Source organism: Ranitomeya imitator, chromosome 7 (genome assembly GCF_032444005.1).
Source record: "Ranitomeya imitator isolate aRanImi1 chromosome 7, aRanImi1.pri, whole genome shotgun sequence".
NCBI lineage: Eukaryota > Metazoa > Chordata > Amphibia > Anura > Dendrobatidae > Ranitomeya > Ranitomeya imitator.
This window is the reverse complement of record NC_091288.1, coordinates 69,494,848-69,515,562: the sequence shown is the minus strand read 5'-3', so window position 1 is coordinate 69,515,562 and position 20,715 is coordinate 69,494,848. Positions and strand designations below refer to the sequence as shown.

At 40.3% G+C, this 20,715-nt stretch overlaps 1 protein-coding gene across 2 annotated transcripts in view; it reads right to left on the bottom strand.

Annotated features, from left to right (window-relative positions):
* Positions 1 to 20,715, bottom strand: part of ERBB4 (erb-b2 receptor tyrosine kinase 4) — a 1,426,503-nt gene that overhangs the window by 318,969 nt on the left and 1,086,819 nt on the right. For both annotated transcript variants that reach the window (XM_069733421.1, XM_069733420.1), the window contains exon 20: positions 4,256 to 4,441. In XM_069733421.1, coding sequence (XP_069589522.1) covers positions 4,256 to 4,441 — 186 coding nt within the window. The remainder of the gene's footprint in view (positions 1 to 4,255; positions 4,442 to 20,715) is intronic.

Genomic DNA, 20,715 nt, shown 5'->3' with positions numbered 1-20,715 from the left:
CAAACCAATCTAATCAGTTTTTATGAAGAGGTAAGCTATAGGCTGGACCACGGTGAGTCATTGGACGTGGTATATCTCGATTTTTCCAAAGCGTTTGATACCGTGCCGCACAAGAGGTTGGTACACAAAATGAGAATGCTTGGTCTGGGGGAAAATGTGTGTAAATGGGTTAGTAACTGGCTTAGTGATAGAAAGCAGAGGGTGGTTATAAATGGTATAGTCTCTAACTGGGTCGCTGTGACCAGTGGGGTACCGCAGGGGTCAGTATTGGGACCTGTTCTCTTCAACATATTCATTAATGATCTGGTAGAAGGTTTACACAGTAAAATATCGATATTTGCAGATGATACAAAACTATGTAAAGCAGTTAATACAAGAGAAGATAGTATTCTGCTACAGATGGATCTGGATAAGTTGGAAACTTGGGCTGAAAGGTGGCAGATGAGGTTTAACAATGATAAATGTAAGGTTATACAGATGGGAAGAAGGAATCAATATCACCATTACACACTGAACGGGAAACCACTGGGTAAATCTGACAGGGAGAAGGACTTGGGGATCCTAGTTAATGATAAACTTACCTGGAGCAGCCAGTGCCAGGCAGCAGCTGCCAAGGCAAACAGGATCATGGGGTGCATTAAAAGAGGTCTGGATACACATGATGAGAGCATTATACTGCCTCTGTACAAATCCCTAGTTAGACCGCACATGGAGTACTGTGTCCAGTTTTGGGCACCGGTGCTCAGGAAGGATATAATGGAACTAGAGAGAGTACAAAGGAGGGCAACAAAATTAATAAAGGGGATGGGAGAACTACAATACCCAGATAGATTGGCGAAATTAGGATTATTTAGTCTAGAAAAAAGACGACTGAGGGGCGATTTAATAACCATGTATAAGTATATAAGGGGACAATACAAATATCTCGCTGAGGATCTGTTTATACCAAGGAAGGTGACGGGCACAAGGGGGCATTCTTTGCGTCTGGAGGAGAGAAGGTTTTTCCACCAACATAGAAGAGGATTCTTTACTGTTAGGGCAGTGAGAATCTGGAATTGCTTGCCTGAGGAGGTGGTGATGGCGAACTCAGTTGAGGGGTTCAAGAGAGGCCTGGATGTCTTCCTGGAGCAGAACAATATTGTATCATACAATTAGGTTCTGTAGAAGGACGTAGATCTGGGGATTTATTATGATGGAATATAGGCTGAACTGGATGGACAAATGTCTTTTTTCGGCCTTACTAACTATGTTACTATGTTATGTTACTATGTACTACGTGGCTGTGCTATACTACGTGGCTGTGCTATATACTACGTGGCCTGCCGCAAACAATTAGCAACAGGCGCAGTCCGGCTGCGAATTGGCGCGGGATTTGAACCACGCTTCGCTAATTGGTCGCGGCTAGCCAAATCCTGTCTACATATTCTAGAATACCCGATGTGTTAGAATCGGGCTACCATCTAGTCTGGAAATAATTATGTATCAGGAAACACAACTTTCCATTGATGGGTTTGTGTCACGGGTAAGTCAGAAGCTGCAGACAGTCGCAATGCATCTAGCTGCAGAAGGTCTCTGCGTTTGGCTTTGCAGACACCTTCTTAACCCTTCTGACTTTTTGACTCAGTGGCATCCATTCTCCAGCTCTAATAGACACACCTGGACCTGGGTGTTTATAGACTCCCAGCCTTTTACTGGGATTTGCCAGTGATATTTCCATTTTCCCAATGAGGCTTGGAGCTATATTTCAGCTATATTTCTCTTTGGTGTTGCTGGAGGACGTCTGTGTTACATCTCTGAGTCTACCAAAGATAAGTGTGTTCATCTTACTTGTCTATCCCAACTGTCTTTAGTGGTAGTGGGGATTGACTAGTGCAAACCCCATTCTTCCCTAAGCAGGGCTTATTGCAAGGGTCAGGCAGGAATTAGGTTTCTGCTCGAGGATAGGTGCAGAACCTATAAAAGGATGTTAAGAGCAGACAGGGTGACTTTAGATCTGCCTTGGAGTATCCACTCCCTCCTTCCCTAGTGTTGGGCTCCCTTCTCCTCATCCCTTCATGTTTCACTCAGTCTTTCCTACACTGTGCATGACACTTTGTGTGTTACTCTATGCTACAAAAGAGCACACTAAGTGTAGGTTCTGTCTACTCTATTTACTGAGTGTCCAATAAAACAACTCAAGGAAATCACAGTCACTGAATCCAATAAAAAATATATATCTTTATTAATACAAAGTCTAAAAATACATACAACAAACCAGACAATCAGTGCAGGTAAAACCAGCAGATGACAATGGCCATGCCACAAACAGCATGTAAGGCAGTCACCCAAGGTACGGTGACCCCTGCAGAGGAACGAAACCCATCAACTAGCACAGCACAACACCCATCGCCTCATAATACTTTTCACCACTAATACAGTTATCAGCAGTGCCACATATAAGAGGGGGTTTTTTAACTAGTAGCATTAGTAATCCATCCATGAGGCGATGGGTGCTGTGCTGTGCTAGTTGATGGGTTTCGTTCCTCTACCGTACCTTGGGTGACTGCCTTACATGCTGTTTGTGGCATGGCCATTGTCATCTGCTGGTTTTACCTGCACTGATTGTCTGGTTTGTTGTATGTATTTTTAGACTTTGTATTAATAAAGATATATATTTTTTATTGGATTCAGTGACTGTGATTTCCTTGAGCTGTTTTAGTATATTGGCAGTTATCCATATTGTCCATTCATGGTGGGTGCATATTGAGTGACTCTTTTTCATCTATATGTGTACTAATCCCTTGCACCACCAATGTTGCTTATTGGAATATTGTTGAGTGTCCACTAGTATTGTTCAGTGAAGACAACAGGGACAGACATACTATTGGTACAACTTGTGTGGCCGCACAGGGGCCCAAGAGGTACGAAGGGCCACTTCCACCTCCATAGCAGGTCGAATTGTGCATTATGATGAGCTATTAGTCTACAAAGGGGCCATATACGGTTCTTACACAAGGGCCCTCTTCTGTCTGTGCCCGCGAGTGGTTGACATAAGTGTTCAACTAGAGCTGACATTGAATTATTTGAATTAATGCACTATCAACAAGAATCAAATGGATAAGCGTGTCACTGGTAAAATTGGTAACAGAAATGGGTTATTCCATAAAATAACATTCCCCACCCATCCACGAGATAGCTTATGACTTCCTGATTGTTGGGGCAACATGATTACTAGAAATTCTAATCTCAAGCCAACCATTTATCCTTGCTTACTCTTACTTCATTAGGTTTGTCTCCATTCCCCCTATAGACATTGTATAGAGAGGCAGGGCACCACCGCCCCATTTAAACTCCTCCTTAGGCTAGGTACAGAATAGGCATAATCTCTCATCTGAGAGAATCAGGTCGATAATGCAATTCAACTTTGATCAAAGATTTTGATCAGAGTTTGATCAGAGTGGGATCATAGTATGAACTGATTCTCTTGGATGAGGAAAAGATGGAGGGAAAACATATCTCCATCTTGATCATTGTGTCAGTCCGTGGAAATCCGTGGAAGTTGGACTGCATTCAGATGTCTTTGAGTGCAGTCTGATATTTTCCACGCACTCATTGACTTGCATGGTCGAATGCGATCCAAATAACTAATCAATCTCAGGTATGCTGCAAATTTGGCATCTTCACAGCCGCATACATTAACATTGGTAAGAGTGTGATCTGATGTGTTGCAGTCGCGAAAAACAGGAAACTTGGGATCCTTCATTCTTTTAATCAGTGAAAATTCCAGCAGTTAATTTCCAGGGATCAGACATTTATCACCTATAATGCGGATAGCTGATAAATGTTTTTTTTTGTAAAATCTTAAATACAGTGTTTCTTAAAAAAAAGCTCAAATTGAAGATATTTTAAACCACTTTTAAAATACTGTACAGAGAATCAGATCATAAATCTTGGTTTAATTAAAGTACTTTGCAGTCAGCAACAAATGCTTTAACAAAATATAAGTTTACTGGTCCATTTGCGCTCATAGGTGGTGCACATCAGACACGTATAGCAGAATTTATCTACTGTATTACAAAAATGTTTCCTTCATCCAGAAAAATCTTTAGAACTGTATTCAGAGAACAGATGCTTGATACAAAGGCTGGATCCGGTTGCTGCTCTGGTGGCTTCTTTCTCCATCATAGACCTACTGTCTTTAGCAAATACTTGAGTATATTTCAATTCCTTTATATTTTCTTAACTTATAAACAATCGTCGAATAGTTCTTCCTTACCTTTGCTATCTGAACACACCAGTTCAGAAGGAGCTGGGAACCAATGTTATCCTTGTGTTCATGGACATAATCCAGAAGGCATCCGTGAGGCATTAATTGGGTGACCAGTTGAATTGTAGGACTCAGACAGACTCCAAGTAAGCGAACTAAGTGAGGATGATCCATGCTAGCCATAATCAGCGCTTCCTAAAATTAAAAACAGAGAATACAGTGATTTATAGTCACTAACATGTACCATTACTACATGGATAAAAATAAAACAATACATTGGTACAGAGGAGAGGAGGAATCAAATCTGCATTCACAAACAACATACTTCATGTTTACCTGATCCTTGGGGGTGGGACATAGAGTTATTGCATATATAATTATGCAGCCCCTGCAGAATGTAATAAGTAACACTACTTTCAATTATCTTTATAGAATAAGCTGTCCTGTGTATGTAACTGAGGACTAGCTGTTCTTGGAAGTTCTACGACATCTATCTTACATTTTACCCGTTTTCCCTTCTGTGGGCTCTAATTTGCAATTGACTCGGGTGGGAGCACATAAGCTGCTGAGATCTCTCTCATACAGAGTACACAGAAAAGAGGGATTCCTGCTCTGCTTCTCTTACTTAGCATAGACAGAAACACCTGCAGCATGGATGAAATTATACAGCAGTACTGAATGGTATAGATGTGAATCCATGTATGGGTTGAGATAAAAGACTTGTTAGAAGACTCAGCATGATCTTTGGCTACGTTCACATTGGCGTTCCGCCAATGTGCGTCACTGTTGCGCCGGCGACGCAGCGGCGACGCAGCGGCGACGCGCCCCTATGTTTAACATAGGGGACGCGTGCGTTGTTTTGGTGGCGTTTTTCGCCACGTGCGTCGTTTCCGACGCTAGCGTCGGACGCAAGAAAACGCTACATTGTAGCATTTTCTGTGCGTCCGATTTTCGTCAAATCAGGGCGGCGCAACGCTAGTGTGAACCTAGCCTTTCTGTGTCTCCCTTGCTTCTTTTTGCACTCTGCTCCTCACTCCAACTCTCTCTCTCCCCTCTCCACAGAGTATAATATGCTGTTTAATCTGATCACTTATTGTGCTGACAACCTATCTTGTCTTGAGCAAAATGGAGTTTAGCTGTTTTTCAGCGTTTATGGATAACTTCAGCAGGCAGGAATGGGGGTGAGGGTATCACATAAGTGGAAAGGAATCAAATTTCTCTAATAAGACATGTTACAACTTTTTTTATGATCACCTTGATTTATTTAAGGCTTGTTGAAAGTACAGTTCCTATTTAAAGGGAATTTCACATTAAGACAATTTTTCGAAAGCCAATCAAGGGAGAATGCATGTCTCTGCTTAAGATCACTCTCACAGTAAGCCTGGGCACATGGTTTCTGCAAAGAGTTCTTCCCATTGTGGAATACATGTAGGGCTATTCTGACTTGCTAACAGTTTTATCTTCCAGGACTCCAGTAGGTTGTTGGCAGACATCAACAAATCTTTGTTAAGAGAGGGGGTTGCCCAGATGGAACAAACCCTTTAATAAATGTGTATAGAATAAACTCCTAAGCTTTCCTTTGCAGGCAATAATCTTATCATTCATCTGTACGGCTACTTGAATGAAAACAGGCGATTTGGAGCTCTGAAAATGGAAAAATGTGGCTCCATCCCTTGTAAAAAATATAAAATCAATCAGCTCAGACATGAGGCCCTAAAATATAATGATGTTCAAAGATGGAAGTGCGTTTTAGTTTTGTAGAAAAATAAAATGAAATTATATTCTTTTAATTGCTTCCTCTAACAAGAAAAAGCAGATGTCTTGGTTCTGCATTCTCCTGTTATAATGGGAAAGAAAAAAATATATATTTAAAATTACAACAACCTGACATTGCTGAGTTGGTAGAAAGAAATCCAAATGCCTGAACAGTTGTTGTGAGATGTACTGGGCTTCAGGACGTGTGCGGCATTGTAAGAAGGCGTGCTACAACAGGGACAAAGTTCCAGTTATTGAGAATAATTGATAACGAAAATCTTATCAGCCCTCAGCATATTTCTAAAATCTACGAGTGAAAGGGGCTGTCTAGCAAGGAAAAAAAAGATGTTTAGAAATGTTCAGAATATATACAATGTACTAATATTCTATTTATTTGTTAAAATGTTGTTGAAGGCATTGAAAGCTGCAGATAACTAGTTAGTGGGAACTTAGCAGAATCCATGATTTACAGCCTTTATTCTTGAAAATTAATATCCTTTTTAGGTAATGTACTAAAACATTTCTCTTTTTCTTGCGGGTGCAAAAAGACTTCTGTCTTGGTATCTGAGTCCAGACAAGCCTTGTACATTGACAGATACTGGTTGTGAGTGTTCTTGTCTCTGGAGCCTTGCTCCTAATTTGACCAGCAATGGCAGATCTGGAGACCCTTTGTGTCTCACTCCAAATTAACTCTAGGGGTATACTTCTGTCTCCGAAGTGCTCTAAGTATATTACATATACAGGGTGGGCCAAGCACACCATTGTTTTTCTTGTGAAATTCTCAATAAGTTTGATGTGTCACATGACCCTTTTCCCATTGGAAAAAATAAAGTTGGATCCAAAATGGCTGACTTCAAAATGGCCGCCATGGTCACCATTCATCTTGAAAAGTTTTCCCCCTCCCACATACTAATGTGCCACAAACAGGAAGTTGATATCAGCAACCATTCCCATTTTTATTTAGGTGTATCCATTTAAATGGCCCACCCTGTATAATTCATTTTATAATGTGTATATGTCTTGTATACATATTATATGTGAGCCAGCGAGGAGAAGTGAGTCTCGGCTCTAAAACCAGAGTGCTGATATATGCTTGCCCGATGCAACAGCGTTATAGGAATCCGGAAAGAAAGTAAAACTCGGGTGCTTGCCAAGAAAAAGGGTAGCAGCAATGTCCATCAATAGAAAGAGGCAGCACTCACTGTTCCTGGGGTAATCCTTTATTCAGTAGCATGCATACATGGCAGTGTGAGACATGTGTGTGGAAAAATGCGGACTACTGCCGTTTTAGCGCTGCAAGTGCATCTATGGGACCCGTAGAAGAACTACACCAGCTAGAACTAGACCTGTTACATAGCCCCTTCTGTAGAAAACTGCAAGGCATTGTGTTATTTGTTAACTTATTGATCAGTGGGGGTTTGACTGCTGGGACTTTTATCCCCATTAGAATGGAGCTGTAGAGTGCATGTTCTACTGCTGCCCCATTCATTAGCTATGGGTATGCTGAGTATAGTGCTAAACATTTTCCAAAGGCCCCATAGAGAATGAATGGAGGGAGTGTCGAACATGCGCCCTGCAGCTTCAATTAATAAGGATAAAAGAACCACATTGAGGATAAAAATTCCCCAGTCAGCCAATCCTTGCAGGTTCCAGTAGTCAGACCCCCACGAATCAACAAGGTTTCATCACCAATCCTGTGAAAAGATGATAACTTGTTTTCACCGGTGAACCCCATTAACTTTTTTAGCAATTTGTGCCATAGTAGCTTTTCCGTGGTGGATCATACAGCTGATTTTTATTCCCAATCTGGTTTAGTGAAGCTTAGGTGGCCATAAACCTGTCACAGGTTTACCAATTGTCCTCAACTGAGCCATTTTTGTTAGGTATTAACCATTTCACTTCACAAGACTTGACGTTTCCGAGATGCTGTGATGCAATCATCTAGTCATCACAACTTGGCCATTGTAAAAGTTGCTTAGATTCTTACACTTTCCCATTTTTCTAGTCTCCAGCACATCAAAGTCAAGAACTGTTTGTTCACTTGCTGATCGTTGTACACATTATACAGCATATACACATTGCTGGTGTTTCGGTCCTTTCTTTAGTTATTTTATGTCCAATGCCAATAGGTAATTTGAGTACATTCTCCCCATGATACTTAGTTCAACAAAAATGTATTTGTAGATCATGCATAAAACTAATAGTATTACCATGTAACACGATGCATAACATTGCAGCCTTTTATCACACCAAGGTTATTTTAGTTTAGAGATGACATATGTTATTTATATATATATTTTTTTTATAATAACCAGAGATGCATAGCCATTGTTGGTGAATATCAGGGGGTAAAAATGATTGCTATCAAAGATCGTTCTCTAGCAGCTCCTTGAAGAGTGAGAAGACAGAATCACAATGACGGAACAGAGAGAAGCGATTAGGCGGACACCCCATGTGGGATCTCTCTATACACTAAGCTTTTTGGACACACAATACAGAATCATTAGCCAACACCTGGGGGACTCTTTACAGCTTCAAGTTTATGTTTATCCTTCAAGATTTCCATTACCACCTTCTCCTCGCAGATAGTCACACCTTAACTTATCGAACAGCTGGATCCAACGGCCGACGTTAAATGAAGAGGTGCTTGATACACGATCCAATTTGCAGAGTGCAGGGATGGCTTATTAATGGAGCAACAACATAAAATTACATTTCTCTAAAGTCTGATTTTTAGTCTCTTATATCAGGCATCAACTGCTGTTTGAGTAACTTCTAGCATAAAGCAAAAGACCTTACAAGGTCCATTACTAATGGGAAACATAAAACATAACCAAACCCTAATGAAAACTTGAAGCAAAAAAATTATACAATAAGACCAGGAGAACTAGTGGTAAGAAATTGTAAGACATTTAGAACATTCTTCATGGAAGGTCAAATAAAATATCATGACTAGAGATGGGTAAACCCGAACAATAAAGTTCGGCGTCCGTACTGAACAGAACACCCACTGTTCCAGTACAGACATCGAACACGGATCTCACCAGGAAGTCCATGTTGCTGTTTGAGTTTGGCTACCCGAACACCAGGTGTTTGTCACGCTGTCATGTGACAAACTGGTGACCGAACTGCTGCGAGCGCAGCCTCAGTGACTGGTGGTGACGTCATCGAAATTACCTCCGGTCACTGAGGCTCCATTCTCAGCCGAGCAGAACTGCTGTGACCTCGTGACATCCCCGCTAGCACCGTGAGAGATGCATGACATTATACCTGAGGAAGACTCTAAGAAATCGAAACTGGTTGTGTTCTAGTTTGAAATAAAAATCATCCTTGAATCAGAATATCGAGTTCCATCATCATCCTTCAGGGGGGCATATTGCTGAGAAAAATATTTACTAAGACTTAAAAAGATGAGAGAGGCTAAGCCACTCCAGGACCTTCATATGCTTATTACGAAGCCACTCCTTCTTTGCCCTGGCGGTGTGCTGGGGATCATTATCGTGCTGAAAGACCCATCCACATTTCATCTTCAATGCCCTTGCTGATGGAAGGAGGTTTGCACTCAAAATCTCACAATACATGGCCCCATTCATTCTTTCATGTACACGGATCAGTCCTCCTGGTCCCTTTGCAGAGAAACAGCCCCAAAGCATGATGTTGCCACCTCCATGCTTCACAATAGGTATGGTGTTCTTTGGATGCAACTCAGCATTCTGCCTCCTCCAAACATTACAAGTTTTCTTTATACCAAACAGTTGTACTTTAGTTTCATCAGACCATATGACATTCTCCCAATACTCTTCTGGATAATCCAAATGCTCTCTAGAAAATTTCAGATGGGCCCGGATATGCACTGGCTTAAGCAGGGGGACATGTCTGGCATTGCAGGATCTGAGTCTCTGGTGGCGTAGTGTGTTACTGATAGTAGCCTTTGTTATAGTGGTCCCAGCTCTATGCAGGTCATTCAATAGGTCCCCCTGTGTGGTTCTGGGATTTTTACTCACCGTTCTTGTGATCATTTTGACCCCATGGGGTAAGATCTTGCGTGGAGCCCCAGATCGAGGGAGATTATCAGTGGTCTTGTATGTCTTCCATTTTCTTATTATTGCACCCACAATTGATCTGCCTATTGCAGATTCAGTATTTCCAGTCTGGTGGAGGGCTACAATTTTGTTTCTGGTGTCCTTCTACAGCTCTTTGGTCTTCAGCAAGGTGGAGTTTGAAGTTTGACTGTTTGAGGTTGTGGACAGGTGTCTTTTATACTGATAACAAGTTCAAACAAGTGCCATTACTACAGATAATGAGTGGAGGACAGAGGAGCCTCTTAAAGAAGAAGTTACAGGTCTGTGAGAGCCAGACATCTTGCATGTGTTTAGTTGACCAAATACTTATTTTCCACCATAATTTGCAAAATAAATCTTGCCAAATCAGACAAGGTGATTTTCTGGATTTGTTTTCTCAATTTTGACTCTCATAGTTGTGGTCTACCTATAATTTCAATTACAGGCCTCTCTCATCTTTTTAAGTGGGATAACTTGCACAATTGGTGGCTAGCTAAATACTTTTTTTCACAACTGTACATAACTAGCCAATAGAAAAAGTAAGGTCAAAAGCTGTTTCCTGCAAAACTCCCTCAAAAGACAAGGGGGCACTCTCTTGGCCTGGAGAAAGACAGCTTCAATCTCCAGAGGAGAGTCTGCCTCAGGATCTGGTCACAGTGGGAACCATTGATGATTTTTAAAAAGGCTTAAATGATTTTTTAAAAGGCTTAAATGATTTTTTAGCAGAAACTAACATAAAAAATTATGCAAATGTGTAAAGTCTTTACATGAATGTTTAGTTTAGTAGATCGACAATTGGAATTAGGAAATAAAGGCAGGAACGATTAGCTTTATGGGGCAGCTAGGATCATCATGGACATTTGTTAAAAAAAAATTGTGAATTTCCCAATAGACAAATTGTCTCTTCAGAGAGGAAGAGGACTAGAAATCTAGTCCCACCTGTAGGAAGTTGCAATCCTATAAGTCACTATCGACTCTCTAACGAGCCTTGTCACATGACAAAAAGCCCAAACCAAAATCTTAGTTTGCAGGCTGTTATGGTTTACAATCACATGTATTGGTCAATTGTAAAAGTAGCAGTTCCCTAACATGATATTGTAGCAAATGCTCCTTTAAGAAAAAATAAGAGCAAAAGATTATAGGGTAGTTGTAGATTTTAGATTGGATGTGTCAGCAGAATATAGATTGCTGTTTAGAACATTTTCTATATTCTGAATGTAATACAGACCCGACCTGTCATCATCTGATGATAAATATTATAACAACACAGGTTCTTAGTGCATCGCTAGACTACAACTTAATGTAAAAAAACAGTCTGCATTCTTCCTGAGCTCCCAAAGTGCAAAAGTAAAAGAATGCAGTTCAGGGATTTACATACTAACAATACAGTATATTAGGGAATGTACTTTTTTAGGACCTTAAAGGGGCTCATGTCAAAGGGAATCTGTCAGTTCCCCTAACTGTCCAACATCATCATCATAATGGTGTATATGCCACTGCCTGTATTCTAATAAAGTTTTATAATTGGCACAATAATGTTTCTATTTTTAGCAAAATGAAGATTTACTTTAATCTATGTCATATGTAAATAAGGCTGGACTAGTTCAGCAAAGTGTCGCTAGTCCCAGACTAGTCCTGCCTCAGATGCCATAATCCTCCTCCCTAAGGGTACCGTCACACAGTGGCATTTTGATCACTACGACGGCACGATCCGTGACGCTCCAGCATCGTAACAATATCGCTCCAGCGTCGTAGATTGCGGTCACACTTTGCAATGTACGATGCTGGAGCGATAATTTCATGACGTATGTGCGATGTAGAAGCCGTTGGTTACTATGCGCACATCGTATACAATATCGTGCACACCTTTGTTACACCATGCGATCATGCCGCCACAGCGGGACACTAGACGACGAAAGAAAGTTTCAAACGATCTGCTACGACGTACGATTCTCAGCGGGGTCCCTGATCGCAGGAGCGTGTCAGACACAGCGAGATCGCTGGAACGTCACGGATATATCGCTGGAACGTCACAAATCGTGCCGTCGTAGCGATCAAAATGCCACTGTGTGACGGTACCCTAAGAGTAACTGACATAAAGTACTTAATAGAGTCCCCACATTGGTAGAACTGCTGGAAATCTCTTGTGCTACAAGAGATTGTATTGACTATGTCAATCATGCCAAGGGAGGTTTCATGAGACGATTCGAGGCAGGACTAGTTTGTAGCTAGTAACATCCAGCTGATGTAGTCCTGTCTAGTCCGTATGTCATGAAAACTTGATTTTTAAAAGATGAAAATGTGATCGCTCAACTTAAATGACCTTATTAGAATATATCCCTTTAGAATCAGTTACGAACAGTTTGGCAACTGGGAAAATTCTTTCTAATGGGTCTCTCAGGTGATACTGTATATATAAAAAAATTATACTTCATGTCTACATGTACACCAATCTTCATATTCCATGAGAATAGTTTCTTGCAATTCTAGAATTGCCCCAAACTATATAAGGGACTGCATGGGCAGTTTAGTGGACTTTAGATTATTATAGAGATATATAGAACAGGGATCCAGTGGTGGGAGGGGTTAGAAGGGTATAAAGACTGTACCTTCAGCGACCTTGGTGAGTACTGCACCAACCCTCTTGCTGATAGTGGTAATTTTGAATTTAACTCCAAACGTGGTATAAAATTGTACTAGGGGATTGGGAGGTAAAGCATCAGCCATTTTTATGTACATGCTTTGGGAAGAGGAGATTTTGTCTGCTTTTCCTTACAATCGTCAATGCCAGGCAGTTTTACTGTGGCCTAACAAGTACAGGAGAAAGGACTTCAGACTCACTGGTAATTAGCGGCAGGTATTTTAAGGCAGCCGTATAGGGATAAAAGAGATGGGCATGGATACATCTGAGTTTTAGTCTGTTTGTTATAAGAATGGAAAGGAATAAACACTGTGGCCAAGCCACTTGACTCCCCAAAAAACTTGTGTTTGGGTTAGATTGTCCACATGGGATTGATTCAGCAGATCCTTGAAATGTCTTGTTCAGATGGAATGTGAAGGAAGCAACTGATAAGCTTCTTCTTATTGGTTGCAATGGTTAAATGACCGCCATCATTCCTCTGGAGACTCAACACAGAGTACTGGTATGGAAGGTGAGTATAGTTTTTCTTTTATTTGATAACAGTAGTATATACTGAAATTGCTAAAGTTCAGTACCCCAAAAGTCTACCATTCTGAAAACCTCTCCTAAACTTGTCTAAAAAAAATTGTCATGAGCAAGGCATAATAGACATGAAATGAAAAAACTTTAAAGTAATTAAATTATATGTACATTGACTCAAATGTATCTATGGAAAAAATCAAAAGTTTTTCACTGGATTTAAGGCTAAAATAAGTCCAAACATTACGTTACAGAGAGGAGTAGGACTCCTTTTGCGTCTGATTGGTGCCTGTAGAATATCGCCATAGAGTCCAAATAACTAGACTTGTCATTGTCACACAATGCCTAAACAATAAGTAGTGTTACAATATAGGGCATAACATTCGCGGTCGCAGAAGGTGTGATCATGACCAGGCCCTTGCGGTAAGGGGGCCCGCCGACACCAATGCCTATTTCAGGTGACAATCACTAATGTGATACTAATTTTGTCCAGTTTATATTGGTTATAAGGGATGGTTTGGGTGCCCTGGTTTAGAATGACAGATGTTATGGCACAACTGCCTATTTTAATCCTCTTTTAATCAGGCAAAAATCTGATCTGATTTTTTTTTAAATATCCTTATGCCTAAATTGCATTACATGATAATTACATGCAGGAAACAGGAATATTGAGACCGATCTGAAAGGAAGCCAGTTCAGACTTGGCAAGCCTGATTTGCTGAAAGGAAGAGTTCCTCCGAGGGATTTGTTGGGAGGATGATGTCTTTTTTTGAGTTGTAGGATGTTGGCAGCTGCATAACAAGGGCTTATTCAAGTATTTGCTTGGATATTAGTTTTATAGTGTAGTGCCATCCAAATCTATAGTAATTTAAATCAGGCAAATTGTGGCTGTCAGAAACCAGCTTCTAACATGAATTACACATGACTAAGTATTAAATAAGTGATTTAAAGAGAATCAGTCAATAAACTAGTTACCCGTCAGTTAGATTGTTTAGTTTGACTAAACAAGGGGTTGCAGTTGGCACTTCTAACCAAAGAGGATGATTTGGTAACAATATAAAACATGCTACAAATTATGCAGTAAGTTTTAATGTGTTTTGAGTTTTTAAAGGGAACCTGTCACCCCGAAATTCGTGGGTGAGTTAAGCCCACCGGCATCAGGGGCTTATCTACAGCATTCTGTAATGCTGTAGATAAGCCCCCGATGTTACCTGAAAGAGGAGAAAAAGACGTTAGATTATACTCACCCAGGGGCGGTCCCGCTGCTGGTCCGGTCGGATGGGCGTCTCTGGTCCGCTGCGGCGCCTCCCATCTTCATTCCAAGACGTCCTCTTCTGATCTTCAGCCACGGCTCTGGCGCAGGCGTACTTTGTCTGCCCTGTTAAGGGCAGAGCAAAGTACTGCAGTGCGCAGGCGCCGGGCCTCTCTGACCTTTCCGGCGCCTGCGCACTGCAGTACTTTGTTCTGCCCTCAACAGGGCAGACAAAGTACGCCTGTGCCGGAGCCGTGGCTGAAGATCAGAAGAGGACATTTTGGAATGAAGATGGGAGGCGCCGCAGCGGACCAAAGACGCCCATCCGACCGGACCAGCAGGGGACCACCCCTGGGTGAGTATAATCTAACGTCTTTTTCTGCTCTTTCAGGTAACATCGGGGGCTTATCTACAGCATTACAGAATGCTGTAGATAAGCCCCTGATGCCGGTGGGCTTACCTCACCCACGATTTTCGGGGTGACAGGTTCCCTTTAAAAGATGCAAAAATACATTTTTAACCACAAGTTAAAGGATAAAATTACAGGATGTGATGTCAGAGTTTATGCCTAAGAGGAAGCTCAGCCATCCTACGGATAGCAGAGGCATGTCAAGCTGTCAGTCCTGTGAGTGACAGCTCAGCCACCCTATGGATAGCAGGGTCATGTTGGGCATCAAGTGTTGTGTTTGGGTTTCCTCCAGCTGCGTTCCTTTCCAGATAATTGCCAGACTAATTAACTGGATGGCAATGATAGGTCATTGCCAATTGTAGCTTCAGCTCATTGGGGTATTTACTCTGTTCTCTGTATTCTGATTTTCTGATCTTTTACTGCTGGACCTTGGATTTGCCTTTTGACTACCCTTTTGTATAGTCCTTTTTAACTTTGACGCATTCTGATCTTAGTTACCAGACCCCAGACTTTGCCCCTGACTATCTGCTTGCCTTATCCCTTTGTCTTTGAAAAACTTTCCTGGCTTTTGACCTTGGACCCCTTGATCAGTCTGCCTCAAGGCTAGTCCTAAGTGAAACTTGAGTTGGGTTTATGAAGACTTTAAGGTTATGATATTCACCTTTTTAGCTACTGTTTGTGAGTAGATATAAAATCAATTTATTATCTGCCTCACTTCCTAAGTCTTTACTGTACTTATTGCTTTATTTGTGATCTTCCCTTTGACAGATGCCATGTGAACTAGGAAAGCTGTGCATGTGGTTAGAACAAGAGGACAAACTGCAAGGCCTACACATGTGCTCTATCCTTGGGTCTACTAAGGATAGTGCAAAGTCCTGTACTGCACATGCACCAGCAACTACATCAATTCCGGGTTAATATGTGCCAGCGCTGGCCCATCATAGGACTTTGCTCTGCCCTTAGCATACCTGTGTTCATATACAAGATTTTTGGCGATCTGTGATTGACATAGAATGTGTCATTCACATCAATCAAGCCACGGGAACGGCAGTTGTAGGAATTGAGGTGACAAAGAGAAAAGAAAAAATACATCCATCGGACCGGACCGCACTGTATGCCAGAAGTACAAAAGGTATTTTTAGGCATATGCAGGTGGAGTTAGGACTTTAGCTACAGGTCGATTAACTGCAGTAATAGAGCTCATAAGGTGGTGACTTTAATTTATATTAGGAAATCTTGGCTGACAGGTTACCTTTAAGGTTTTACAATTGGTCCATAATTTTCACCTGTCTGTGATTTTTGAATGAGTAATTTAGAACAATAAATTCAAGTTGGTTACAAATTAGAATAAATGACAAAGTAACATAGGGCCGAGTAGGGTTTTTGCTTTCATAAAGCATTTTCAACGTACATTTTGTAGAAAGTGAAGGTACTGTTAACATTTACCATCTCAGCACTTTGCGGTAAAGTATGAGACCAGGATAGACAAGACTGTCTAATGTAAAATAAAATGAGACAGAAGAAGAAGATCACAGACGAATAAATATTTGAAGAGAAGATAGGCATATGAGGAGGGATGACAGAAGTACCCTCTGAGCATATCCAAGCAGTCAACCTCGAGAGACATGGCAGATTGCAAGTCTTAAAAAGCAACTATATGAAGCTTGGATGCCATAGTTATGAGCATTCTGTAACATGTGGAACTGACTGAGATGGGAAATAGAAGCAAAAAATCAAAGGGTTGCAATAACGCATGAATTGAAATTTCATAACTATCAACAATTCTCAAAAAAAAAACTAGCAACAGGTACTATACAGTACATAGAAGAACTATTCATTAACGGATAGACTGCAGGAACAAAAGTGATATTTCCTACTGATGATTTATTGAAAAATTATCACCTTAACTATTTTGTGTATGTGCTACTACAAATCCTTCACTGTCGCATGCTCATATTTTTGAGTACTGTTTCTATGATGTTTCTAGGAAATAACACCAGCAGTCCCGAAATTTTTTTCATTGCACAGGGGTTTCTACCACCATTTTTTGTCTATTATATTCAAAGGCACTAAAGAGGTTAAAGTGTGCAAACTGTAAAGCGCTGCGGATTATGTTAGCACTATATAAAAATAAAGATTATTATTATTATATTTTAAAAGTGTGCTCATCTGGAAGTTTATGGTTATAAAGTGTTACTGCATGCTTCTGTGGTGTACTATGGTAGTGAAGTGGTTACAATTTCTTTCACAGTTGGATAGGGCAGAAAAAAAGTTAAAAAAAATAAATGTTAATGGGAGTTCGGCACGAATGAGACTTTTTATCATGCTATAAAGTGCCTTCTAAAAGGGTAGTTTCATCATTTGATTTAAGGAGCGCTCTGCTCTGCTTTATGCTTGCCCAAGGATGGCGCACTCTTGATTTATTGACAGTTTGGACCGGTGGTTTTATTGCAATGGTGGCCTAAACTGGGTCCTCAAGTAGAGGCAAATTTGTCTCTGCAACATCATGGGAGCACATGGCCAGATCGAGTGATCCTGTCAGCTTTAGAGCATGATTTACAAGCTCTATTAGACAGAGCTTTTAAAAATGTGTTCCTTGTCTAGAAGAGAAGCCACCACGGAAAGACTGCAGTGATGGCTGGTAACTATATGGTCACATACAGACACAGATATTATAAACAATAACCAGCAAAGTATCATGGTATCTTTAAAGAGGACTTTTCACCAAATGATACAATAGTGACTGAAGAGAGGAATAAAAGTTTTTTTAATATTTTTTAAATTCCACCTCTACGTTGCAGAGACATCAGCAATCAAAGTATTTGGCACCTAATAAGTTCCCTTTTGTTCAGTTCAAGGAGGTGGTATTAGATAACTTTCAATGGAAGCCTGTGTAAGTAAGGTGTTAGTCATCTGTAATCCACTCCAACGCAATCTAATCATTCAGGAGGTTAGACCAGGAGATCAGAGCTGCATAATAGAAAAGAAAGGAAACTAGCTCACTCATCAACAGCTGTGATGGATCCGGAAATCCGTGATCAGCGCTGCTGCAGGCGCTCACTGTGCAAATAAAGGAAGAAATGATCCAGCTCCTTGCACACCAGACGTCAGTAAAACATATGAATTATTTATTCCAAATGGTTTAAAACCAGAAAATGGTCATGGGTAAGTAAGCCATTATCCATGATAGAAAAAGAGATGAGGGGCAACATGGGGAAAGGAATGCAATTACCAGACTAGTTACGAACATCACATGTTCTTAGACTTGGTATGACACATTGAGAAACTTGATCTAAGTTAATGTGGGGCGTGTTCTTCTACGGTGTTTCTGCCTCCTTATGATTGGTCAGCATCATACAGGAAGAAGAAGTACGTGCCTCCAATAAAAGCTAACTGAAAACACCTACTTGAACTTAAAAAAAAAGTTTATATACTTTGATTGCTAAAATCTCAACAATTATAATTTTATATAAAACAAAAACATGTTTTATACCTCTCGTCAGCCACAATAACATTGTGCTTCCAATTGAACATAAAAAGTTTGGTGAAAGGTCGTCGTTCGTATTGTGCGGACTCATGGATGTTCAAGTCCAGCGGGTTCGGCTGAGCATTTAAAACAAGTTCGGTTCAGTTACCATAATGGTACCCAAAGATGAAGCTGGACTCCATTCAGACGAATTGGGGGCACGAAGATCAGTTGCTTGCCATGCTGACATCTGCATGATAGCAAAGCAAACATGGGCTCTAATCTGTGCTAACATCATTACCGCCAGTCAGTGAGCTGCAGTTACCATGCTGTCAGATGACAGCAAGAGCCAGCAGCTGTGACCGGTGGTTACCTCTGGTCACAGGCATCGGGTAATGAGAGAGTACAACTGCCATTAGCCTACACCTGCTGTCACTGAAAACAGTGAGAGCAGGCACCACTGATGGGAGTATTTATCAGCCGGCGCCTGTGATATAAATAAAAGATGTAACAAAAAAATTACGTGGGGGTCTCCTATATTTTTGATAACCAGCGCACGCAAAACTGACAGCTGCAGGCTGCAACCCTCAGCTGTCAGCTTTATCATGGCTGGCTATCAACAATATAGAGGTCCCACACTGTTTGTTTTAATTATTTAAGTAAATAATTAAAAAACACAGTGAGGGGTCCCCCTATTTTTGACAACCAGCCGAGCTAAAGTAAACACCTTTGGGCTTGTTTTCTTCAACTGGGTTTTCGCCCATCTCTAGTTGTCTTTAAAAACTTCATGATCTTACAACACATATCTTGAGATATGTCAATTCAAGAAAGGACACATCTGTATAATATACCTTAGATTTAGGTTTCAATTTCAAAAGGACAGGCACAGTTCATAGTATATGCCAACATATTCCTAGGAAGCAATGTGCTCCAATCTCTCTGATATTCATGTTACACTTTAAATAATTCACTTGTACATTGTGCCAAGGGAATAAAAATTCTCTTGGTTGTAGAAGCTTGACATATACTGCTAATGAGGAACATCAACAAACTAGCTCCTATTCGTCTATCACAGACAGTGTAATGTACTCTTCCTCAAGAAGCATAAAAGTAGCATTTCTTACAAGCTAAAGATCCCTTGATGAATAGAATCTTCCACTTCTTAAGGGACTACGAAACCTGTCCAAAAATGGGAATTTAAGCTTACACATGCATACCACTGACCACTTATCAGCCGGTCAAGTCTGCTGCCTGAGGCAATCCTCATAATAATGTAAATGTAAAAAGAATAGATCACATGCTAGGTCCTGATCATCTTCTAATGACAATGAAATGAATTTCTGTACTCAACGATATCTTTCAGTCATAATGTAGCTAGAGGGCTTGGAAAGGCATTACAGAAACCCAGTGGGAGTTAGAATGTTATTACATCCCCAAAAGATGTAATCAGACGTGGAGAAGGCATTTAATCTCATATTAGTTCAAACAAGTAAAGAAATATCAATATTTCCATTGTGCTTTTTTATTCAGGTTTTAAAAGGCAAACCTAGCCAGACAAGTAATCCATTGCCAAAACCATATATGAAACATACAATCTAAATGTCACAGCCATAATCTTTTATTATGCATAAAGTTAACTTTAAAACAAGTTTAAAATGTTTTATATATATATATATATATATATATATATATATATACACATATATATATATACATATATATATATATATATATATATATATATATATATATATATATATATATATATATATAGATTACATAACAGGAATATTACATAAATGGAGAGGTCTGTAATTTCCATAGAAGTACGCTTCAACTGTGAGAGATAGAATCTAAAAATAAAAAACAGTATCATTTTGTGTGATGTTTAAATATTTTTAAATAATTAAATTGGATTTTATTGCATGAAATAAGTATTTAAGTATTTGATCACCTACCAACCAGCAAAAATTCCGTCTCTCACAGACATGTTTTTCGTTAAGAAACCCTCCTACTCTGCACTCATTACCTGTATTAATTGCACCTGTTTCAACTTGCTACCTGTATGAAAGACACATGTCCTCACAATCAATCAATCAGTCAGACTCCAACCTCTCCATCATGGCCAAAACCAAAGAACTGTCTAAGGATACCAGGGACAAAATTGTAGACCTTCACAAGGCTGGGATGGGCTACAGGACAATAGGAAAGCAGGTTGGTGAAAAGGCAACAACTTTTGGCACAATTATTCGAAAATGGAAGAAACACAAGATGACTGTCAATCTTTCGCGGTCTAGGGCCCCATACGAGATCTTGCCTCGTGGGGTAAGAACGATTCTGAGAAAGGTTAGGAATAAGCACAGAAC